General features: G+C 55.7%; 1 protein-coding gene across 1 annotated transcript in view; it reads left to right on the top strand.

Moving 5' to 3' along the window:
- Positions 1-10,152, top strand: part of SDK2 (sidekick cell adhesion molecule 2) — a 189,974-nt gene that overhangs the window by 155,156 nt on the left and 24,666 nt on the right. The window contains exons 39-41 of the mRNA XM_021711624.1: positions 144-199; positions 6,455-6,641; positions 9,234-9,371. Of these exons, the coding sequence (XP_021567299.1) occupies positions 144-199; positions 6,455-6,641; positions 9,234-9,371 (381 nt within the window). The remainder of the gene's footprint in view (positions 1-143; positions 200-6,454; positions 6,642-9,233; positions 9,372-10,152) is intronic.

Here is a 10,152-nt window from a genome sequence, read left to right as displayed (position 1 = left end):
CAGAGGGGCCACGGGGCAAGGGCCGCCTTGGGAGTGACCCACGTGGGGGGATAGGCGGAGATGTCCTTGGGGCCCTCTCCCAGCTGAGCGTCCGCCCTTCCGGGCACTCCTGTGTGTCTGAGCTGTTTGTCCCCGATTCACAGAAATACTGTACAGCTGGAGCAAAAACAACAGCCCTCCCTCCTGCATCCAAGGGCAGGTGGAGCCCGGGGCAGGAGACTCTGGCCATGCCTCCACCGTGCTGTCCCAAACAGCGCACACCCCCACCCACCCCACCAAGCCCCAGCCCCACACATAACCTAAAACCCCTCCAGGGGACTAGTTGGCCCCGAATGACAATATCGATACTAACTGGATCGCTTTACTAACTAGCAGAGCACCCAGCTAGAATTTGAAGATCTCTGCTCAAACAGCATCTCTAGGGTTCAAGAGATGTCATGTGTGCTGATGGGATTCTGTTTGCCCCTAATATTCACAAAGCCCTTTGGAACTGTTTAATCCTCTTAAAGGACTTATGGGTTATACGTTTTCTTACGCCTGTTGTACAGATGGGGAAACTGAGTCCCAATTTAGGTGGCCTGGTAGCAGGGAGTCAGACGCCAGTTCTGCTGGCTCTCACCCCACAAAGGGTAGAGAGGAACTCCTGAGCACACAGTACCAGAGGGGGAGAAGAAAAAAAAAAAGAACGTGTCTCCCGGGTTGGAGCAGTGAAACACGTGGCCTTCAGCCGAGTCGGAAGCCTGCCTGCCACGCACACCGGTGTCTGGTCAACTCCAGTTCTCGACGATGGGACATGATTCCAGAGAGCAGCCCCAGTGTCGCAGCCCATGGGGACAGATGAAAGCCACAAGGGACCTCACGGTCCACCCAACCCGCTCCTCAGGCCACGGTGGAAATCAAATCAGGAGAAGAGCTTGAAGAGGACACACAGCTTGCAGACACAGGTGGCCTCCATCTAAAACAGAATCCAGCCCAGGAGTCTCTTCTGGGACGAAGGGGAGGGAGCACATCTTGCCAAGGAAGTGCCAAAGACAGGCAGCACCCCTCAAGGCGGCACCTGGGAGCACCAGCCAGAAAGACTAAATATCACACCCAAGCATACGTCTCCCCCGGAAGACAAAGGGGACAGGTGGCACCAGCAGCAGTTTGGCAGTCACCAGACTGTCGAGCTGTGGAAGTGGCACGTTAATAGACCGGCCCAGGAAGCCCACGGGCACCCACCACCATCCTTAACACAGCAGATGTCTGGCGTTCAGAAAACATGGTCCACACCTGAGCAGCAACTGAGAACATGGGCCACCGGGGAAGCAGGGTCGCCGACTCCCAACGGTGTCAGCCCGTGTGTTCACATCAGCATTCACGAGCATCGGTGATGCATTCATACCATGACCCACAAGTGCAGCTGAGACAATGCCGCATTCAGGGCGGGCTGCACATTCACCTGTTCTCCTGGAGCTTAGGGTCTCACAGACATTCACAGACGCATGTTTATGGAGCAGTTAGTGTGCCCAGCGTTGTCCTCAGTCCTGGGAATAAAGCAGTGAGCACGGAGACACGTGAGCTTTAAGGTCAGGGGAGAGACCGGCGAAGTGCAAGACACGCAGTCCCACCAGATGGCTGTAATCGGAGCAGGTGAGGGAGAGCTGGGTCCGAGACAGATTGGGAATTTTAAGCAGGGTTGTGGGAAGGACTTCATGAGAAGGCGGCATGTGAACAAAAGCCTGCGGGAGAACAGGACACACATCACAGAGAGTCAGAACATTCCAGAAGAGGTGAGGGAAGAGTGAAGGCCCTGGGGTCAGTGGGTGCCGGTAGTGTACAGAGTCCTGTGCGTCCCCAGAGTGAGCTGGCAGAGCGTGACGGGAAGACGGACAGAGCGCCTGGAGCCCTCTCAGGCCTGGGCATCCTGAGCGAGATGAGGGCTGGGGGGCTGGGATTCTCAGAGCATCCCGCTGGCTGCCGTGCTGAGTGTAGTCTGAAGTGGAAAAGGCCCAGCAGTCATGAGGAGGTGGCTGAGTCATCCAGGTGGGAACTGCGGTTAGAAGTGGTCTCACTCGGTTACATTTGACAGTAGAGCTGACCGAGTGCAACGGCTCACACCTGTAATCTCAGTACTTTGGGAAGTCGAGGCAGGAGGATTGCTTGAGTCCAGGAGTTTGAGACCAGTCTGGGCAACTTTCTACACCCCCCCCAAAAAAAAAATTAGCCTGGCACAGTAGCATGCATCTGTAGTCCCAGCCACTTGAAAGGCTGAGGTGGAAGGATCACCTGAGCCGAGGAGGTCAAGGATGCAGTGATCTCCATAATCATGCCATTTCACTGCAGCCTAGGCAACAGAATGAGACTCCGACTCAACAAAAAAGCAAAAAAGGAGGCAGGCTGGGTGTGATGGCTCATACCTATAACCCCAGCTACTTAGGAGGCTGAAACAGGCGGATCACTTGAGTCTAGGAATTCAAGACCAGCTTGGGCAACCTAGTGAGACCTTGTCTATACCAAAAGTCAAAAAACTAGCCAGACATGGTGACGGTGTCTATAGTCCCAGCTACTCAGGAGGCTGAGGTGGGAAGATTGCTTGAGCCCAGGAGGTCAAGGCTGCAGTGATTCCCATCAATGCATTCCATCCTGAACAGCAGAGCGAGACCCCCATCTGTAAAAAAAAAAAAAAGAAAAGAAAAATGAGGCAAAGGACCTGAATGGACATTTCTCAAAAGAAGACACAGATGGCCAACAGATATGAGAAAAGGCACTGAACATCGCTCAACGTAAGGGAATCAAAACCACAGTGAGATGGCACCTCACGCCCACAAGGCTGGCCATCATCCAAAAGTCAAGAGGCCAGTGCTGGCTGGAGCGTGAAGGAAAGGGAACCCTTGCACGCTGTCGATGGGAATGCGAATCAACACAGCCATCATGGAAAACAGTACGGAGGTTTCTCAGAAAATTAAAAATAGAACTCCATGTGACGCAGCAATCCCACTGCTGGGTATTTATCCAAAGAAATTGAAATCTTGGAGAGCTCTCTGGACTCCCATGCTAATTGCAACATTAGCCACAATTGCCAAGGTGTGGAAACAGCCTGAGTGTCTGTGAATGGACAAAGGCAATGCAGTGTGGATACACGATGGAGTGCCAGCCCGCCTTGAAGGGAACCTTGCTGTCACAACACCACGATGGCCCTAGAGCTCACCTCGCTGGGGGAAGTAAACCAGGCACAGGAAGACAAGTGATGGTGATCCCTGTGTACGTGGAGTCTCAAACAAAGTCTTAGAGGCAGGGAGTAAAATGGTGGTTGCGGGGTGGGGGAAAGGGGATACGGCACTGTAACACGCATCTGAAATTTGCTGAGAGGATGAGTCTGAAGGATCCTCACCACACAAGAAAAGGGAACGGCGGGCTCGGTGGCTCAGCCTGTCATCCCAGCACTTTGGGAGGCCGAGGCAGGTGGATTGCCTGAGCCTGAGGGTTCAAGACCAGCCCGGGCAACTTGGCAAGACCTCGTCTCTACCATAAATAAAAAAATTAGCCGGGCGTGGTAGCATATGTCTGTAATTCCAACTACTTGGAAGGCTGAGGCGGAAGGATTGTCGGAGCCCAGCAAGTCGAGGCGGTGGTGGCCGTGAGTGTGCCACGGCACTCCAGTCTGGGTGACAGAGTGAGGCTCCAACTCAAAAAAAAAAAGAAAACAAAAGAAAGAAAAGTCAGCTCTGTGAGGCGATGGATATGTCAACTAGCTTGACTGTGGTAATCATTTCACAATGTATACATATATCAGAATATCACATTGCCAACCTGGGCAACATAGTGAGACCCCCGCCTCAAGAAATATCAAAAAAACTAACAGGTTGTGATGGTGCACACCTGTGGTCCCAGCTACTCAGGAAGCTGAGGCAGGAGAATCACCTGAGCCCAGGAGATTGTGGCTGCAGTGAGCTGTGATCTCCCACTGCACTCCAGCTTGGGCGACAGAGTAAGACTCGACCAAAAAAAAAAATCCCATTGCATACTTTAAATACATACAATTTATTTGTATCAATTATATCTCAACAAAGCTGAAAAAAAGAAAAGAAAGGGCAGGGAATTGAGAATAGCAGGTGGCAGGTGGTAACTATAAGGTGGGCTCCTGCACCCGCCCCGCCCACAGGCATGTATTCACCCAGTGGATAGTTACTGCCCTCCAACGTTGTGCCAGGCATGTTCCAGGTGTTTGGGTCATCACAAGGGGGCCGCGTGGACCAAAACACCTGCCTTCTGGAGGGTGCTTCCCGGCAGACCCATCAGTTTGGGGACCGGGTTCCGGGCTCAGCCCCTCTGGCCCCTTCGCACAAGGGTCATTCGGTCTTGCATCACCTAACAAAGGTCTGCAGAGCTCAACACACGCAAACAGTCATATCTTCTCCTGGTGTTGCCCCTGGGTCCAGGCCTGCCCATTCCCCCCCCCAGAGGGGCATGACTAGCCAGTGACCCCTCTCCCCTGCGTCCCCGCCTTTCTCTATCCAGGGGCCATCTCCCACCACAGGACATAACATTCTGCTCGTGTCCCGGCCCCACGTGTTCTCCCAGTCATCACCCATTCCTTGGCTGGTCCCCCTACAGCAGAACTCCTAAAAAGAATCGTCTCTGCTCATCCCTTCCGATACTCCTCCCCTTCTGCCTTGAACCCCGAGTAGGCTCTCGTTCCTACCTCCTCCCACCCCCCCACCCGCCCCACCCGCCAAAGCTCTTCCTGCCAAGGTCCCCCGGGGTTCCAACGCGGCCCCAGCCCACCTGACCCCCGGCGACCCCTCCTCTGCTGTTCCAGCCTCCTTCCCCGCCCTCAACACCCGAGGCTCCCCAGACCCATCCGTGACCCTCTTCTCTGTCTAATGGGATTGGTTCATCCTTTGGGTGGACGCTCACCAAATGCCACCGAGGCGCTGGTGACATCCAGACTTTGAGCATTAGCCATGACCTTTCCTCTGAACCTCAAGTGCGGCGGGCGTTTTGCTCACTCTTGTATCCCCGTGACGATGAACAGAAGTGAGTGAATGAATGATTCAGCGAATGAATGATTCAGCGAATGAGTACAGCGCATTCATCTAGACAGAGGAGAATCTGTTTTCAAAGAAGGGAGCGGGATTGAAGAAAAGCCAGGACTTCATAGTAGCACGATGCCCTAACTGCCACACACACCTGCCGAGGGGAACACTTTTATTAGCTCTTTCTCACTTCTATTAGCTTCCTCCAGGGAAATCCAGAAACTGAAAAGGTGGCGGCTTGCAGAAATTTCTTTGACCAGCAGGTGACGCCCAGTGATCTTCAATTCTCCACGTGCTCTGGGACTGGCTCGCAGCTTTCTGGATGGCCTCAGTCCTAGAACTAGTTTGAGAATCTGAGGCCAAGGTGAGAGGATTGCCTGAGCCCACGGGTTTGAGACCCGCCTGGGCAACTTGGCGAGATCTCATCTCTACAATAAGTCAAAAAATTAGCCAGGTGTGGTGGCACGTTCCAGCTACTTGGAAGGCTGAGGCGGAAGGATCACCTGAGCCCAGCAGGTCGAGGCTGTGGTGGCCGTGAGTGTGCCACTGCACTCCAGCCTGTGTGACAAAGTGAGACACCAACTCACACACACACACAAAAGAGAATCTTCCATGCTTCGCTGACTAGGAGTGTAAACGCCTGCTGAATAAGAAGTAATTTGAAACTCTAGAGCATTTGCTGTGTGTTTCTCCTAAAACCTTCTGCAGCCCCAAGGTGCCCTAGGACACTGGCCGAGTACCCAGGCCGCCACCCCTCACACTGAGCCTGGGAAGTGGGTGTCCCTAATCTCACTTACTTACACTCCAGAACTGCTGCTCAGGAAGTCACCTGGCCAAGGTGTACTGCTAGTGAATGGTGCTGCCTGCCATCTTAGTCTAGGTCTTCCTCTGCAGTGGGCTTTGTAAACCGTAGGGTGCCGGCGCATTCCTGGGGGCTTTACAAACTGTGGCTTGCCGATGTGTTGCTGGGAGGCTTGTTAACCTGCAGGTCTTCATAGGGCAGGTCTGGGGTGGGCCTGAGACTCAGTCTCTCACCAGTTCCTAGGTGGTCCAAGGCTGCTGACCCTTGCACCCACTCAGTCTGGGTGGACTCTACACAGCACTTATCTCACCAGCTCAGCTTCCTGCAGGACAGAATCAGCTTATTCCTCCAGGAACTGTATTCAAGTGCTGATGTGCCAGTGTGATGCTAAACCCTCCAGGCTCTGCAGTGAACAGAGGGACCATGCCCTGGCATTTACAGTCTAGCAGAGACCGGGGTCTTGGCTGTGAAAAGGAGGATTCTGGAAGGGTCTCTAAAGCAGCTCCTAAAGACTTCTATAGTGTTTCCTGTGTGACTCCAATAGCGAGGGTGTCTCGGACCCCGGGTCAGGCAGGGCAGGAGGGAAGCTGGGTGCCTCTGTGCCCCTCATTCCTACAACCTTCTGTGCCCACAGATTTATTTCTGGGAAGCCCAGCGGCGGAACCTCACCGAGCGGGTGAAGACACTTTTCTTGGCAGAGAACAGCGTGAAGCTCAAGAACCTGACCGGCTACACCGCCTACATGGTCAGCGTGGCTGCCTTCAACGCCGCCGGGGATGGACCTCAGAGCACCCCCACCCGCGGGCAGACCCAGCAAGCAGGTGGGGGCGGGGCCTGGGAGGGGCTGGGTCTGCCTGGGTGGGGGATGCCAGCAGATCTACCTGGCGTCTGGACTCTTGGAAAGGGGACAGCAGCTGCCTTATCCAGCTTGGGATCTGGGCTTGGGACCCAGGTCCCGTGAGATGCCCACCAGAGTGGGAGGGTGCGTGCTCAGAAAGGAGAAGCTGTCCCCTAAAGCTTTGCGAAAGCCCCCTCCGGCCTGGCCTCCCCTCCGTGCCTGGCAGCCATCTTGCAGACGGACCGCCAACCCACCCCCGACCGGCTCACTCCCTCTCCCTGCCTGGTTCCCACCTGTCTTTCTTCAAGCTTCCTGGAATCATTTATTCCATCATTCCACAGATATTTACTGAGTGTGGTTTATGAGCCCACACGGTGCTAGATGCCGGGGACTCAACAGGGAGTGTGACCAGGAAGGTCCCATCCTAGTGTGGGGTCAGATCATAAACAAGTAGACGAACTCACTGCAGCGAATGGCAAGGGTGGGTAAGCTGAGGGCGGCGGCTTTGGATAGGTGTGCCCACAAGGCCTCACTGCGAGGCTGAGATTTGTGCGAGAAGAGGCCAGTCCTGGGAACTTAAGGGAGTGGGGAGGGGGCAACAGGATTTGGGGCAAGAGGGAACCGCAGGTGCAAGGACCTGGCGGCTAGAGGGGATGAGGGGAACTGAGCGAAAACCAGGTGGCTTGTAAGAGGAGGGGGCGGCAGGAGGTCGAGTCTGCAGGGAGCTATGGTCACACCGCTGCACCCCAGCCCGGGTGACAGAGTGGGACTCTATCTCCAAAAAAACGAGAAAAGAGAATGGTCGAGAGGCAGGCCTCAGCGACAGGATCTGGGCTATGTTTTCAGAAAAAGTGCTCTGTCTGCAGCACGCAGGATGGCCTGGTGGAAGGCAAAGGGCGACAGCTGGGAGGCCAGCCGGGAGGCCAGCCAGGAGGCTGGAGCGTAGGTCGAGGCGGAGGGGAGGGCGCTGGTGAGACTCCTGCGGCCTGTGTGCAGAGCCAGCCCTAAAGCGCATGTGTGTCCAGAGCTCCTCTCCGGCGTGTCACACTCGGTCCTCCCTGTAGCCCTGGGGACAGGCAGGCGGGCGGTTCCCCCACTTCACCATGAGCATGGGTCGCCGGGAGTCATGCTTCGTGCCCAGGGTTGCCCAGCTGGTCGATGGGAGAGTAGAGGCAGGAACCCAGGACTTCTGAGGACCAAGGTCTGGAGTCGCACAGCCTCGTGACCCAGCCTCCCCTGAGTCTCTGGTTGAGCCTGCTGTCCCCTATGCTGTCATTCGTGTCTGGCCCTTAAAGAGCTACAGAAGGCACACCTGTGGAGTCAGTTCCTAATTATGACCCTCTCTGAGAACAAGCCCTGGCTTCAGGGGAACCCTTTTCCTCTGCTGCCTCCCCAGGGTCTGACTGGGGGCAGCCTGAGCCTGGGCCTCTGAATGTGCCGGACAACCGGCCTGTCTGTCTGTCTGCCTGTCCACCTACCTGTCTACGTGTCTGCCTGCTGTCTGCCTGTCTGTCTGCCTGCCTGCCTATCTGTCCACCTGTCTATCTACCTATCTGCCTGCCTGTCTTTCTGCCTATCAACGCGTCTGCCTGTCTGTCTGTCTACCTTTCTATCCACCTGTCTACCTGTCTGCCTTTCTGCCTGTCTGTCTATGTTACACCTGTTTGCCTATCTCTCTGCCTGCCTGTCCCGGAAACACCATCAGAGTCATCAGCCAGATGTGAGCCCCTGGGAGCCTCCGTCACTGTGGCAGTGGGACAACATGTTCTGTCCCACGTCCCTCTAGCCCGGGGGAGGCAGGAAAGGCCCCCTGAGCTCACCTCCCTCCTTCAAAGACACCCGCTGATGTTCCCTTCGGGAACATGTTGAAAACTAGAGCCGGAAGCGGGTCGGGATTAGATCCGGCCGGCAGGGAAGCCGGCGGACAATAATAGCCTAGTCATCCTCCCGGGCCACTCGGGATGCTGTGGAGTGGGACGCTTCCTTCCCCTCCTCTCTGTCCTCTTCAGAGGAGCCCCCGCCCCCGTGTTTTCGGGGTCACTCCAGGGTTCTCTGGCCAAGAAAACACTTCTTCCGGAAGGCCTGACTGCTTGGCGCCAGCTTCTCCTGGCAGTGTGGGGTCTTGGTGACAAGCCCTGGAGCCTGGGGGCAGAGGAAGGTCACGTCTGCCCACTGCCACTCCGGCATCTTGTTTAGCACCCAGCCAATGTTCTGAGGCCCAGACACCCCCTGCCCTCTCTTCCAGGGCTGCTGAAAGATGAGCCCCACAGAGCCAGGAAATGGCCTTGTCCCATGGTGACACTTAGAGGAAAAAGCCCAAACTCTCCAACTTTAAGGAAAAATAATGTTGCGTTCCTTCCCAGTTCTTAGGACTCTGATAACTGGCAAGTTGAGAGGGGAAGGGAAGGGGTCTGGCGGCCTCCGGTGACCCCCCTGCTTTCCGGTTGTGCTGAGCCCTGCTCTCCTGTTCTTCCTGGGCCCAGACCCAAACCTTCTGCTTGCTCCTTGGAGCTGAATCCAAGGCTTTGAACGTCCACAGAAGGAAGAAACAAAAACCCTTTGCTGTCTCCCGCAGCCCCCAGCGCTCCCAGCTCGGTCAAGTTCAGCGAGCTGACCACAACCTCAGTGAACGTGTCCTGGGAAGCCCCGCAGTTCCCCAATGGCATCCTGCAGGGCTACAGGCTGGTGTATGAGCCCTGCACCCCCGTGGATGGTAAGTAGACCCTCCAGCACAGCTCCCAGACCCTCGCTCTGCAAGGATGCTCCCTCCTCTGGGGTCCCTGTCACAGCCACTACGTATGCGTTAGATGCAGTGAGCGTCTCCCCATCTATAAGTGGGGAAACTGAGACCCAGATGAGGGAAAGGTTATTTCCAAGGCAAAACACCCGCAAGCTGAGGGCAAAGTTGGAAGGGCTGCCTGGGTCTCCCAACTCCCAGACAGAGAATGTTTAAATTTACTCTCCCCTTTCCGTCAATGGACGTGAGGGGAGAAGAAGGGAAGTCTGAGCTCGGTATCACACCCCAAGATGGACGGGGCTCTGTTGGAACTACAAAGAAGGAGGGAGCCCCTGGGGGTCCCATCCCATTCCTTCCTCTTCCAAACCTTAGGTTTCTCAGCTTTGCTTTAGGTCAGCCCTTTGGTGGAGGCCAGGAACCCCTTTGAGAATCTGATCGGGAAGATGCATAAGACCAGGGTGCTCACTGCACCCCCAATCTGTTCACTGTTGCCTTCTGTGAGCCTCAGATCAAGAGCCGTGTTCTGCCAGAACTCCCTCACGTCCTAAATCCTGCTCATCCAAGCCGTCTTCAGATCCCTCCCTCACAATTCCCAGCCCCTATGCTCTCCTCCAGGCCCCGGCAGAGACCCTGCCCCACTTCCGGGCTCCCAGGCTGGGCCCCGCTGCCCCTGCCAGTGGACATCAGTCCTTTGCCAGCTTTCTACCCCCTGAGGGCTGCTTGCCCAGGCTGGGTGGGAGTGAGCTGGGGTGAGCGG

This window comes from Carlito syrichta, unplaced genomic scaffold (assembly GCF_000164805.1).
Source record: "Carlito syrichta isolate Samal-C Ts95f unplaced genomic scaffold, Tarsius_syrichta-2.0.1 Scaffold302417, whole genome shotgun sequence".
Taxonomy (NCBI): Eukaryota; Metazoa; Chordata; class Mammalia; order Primates; family Tarsiidae; genus Carlito; species Carlito syrichta.
This window is presented reverse-complemented; position numbering and strand designations above follow the sequence as displayed.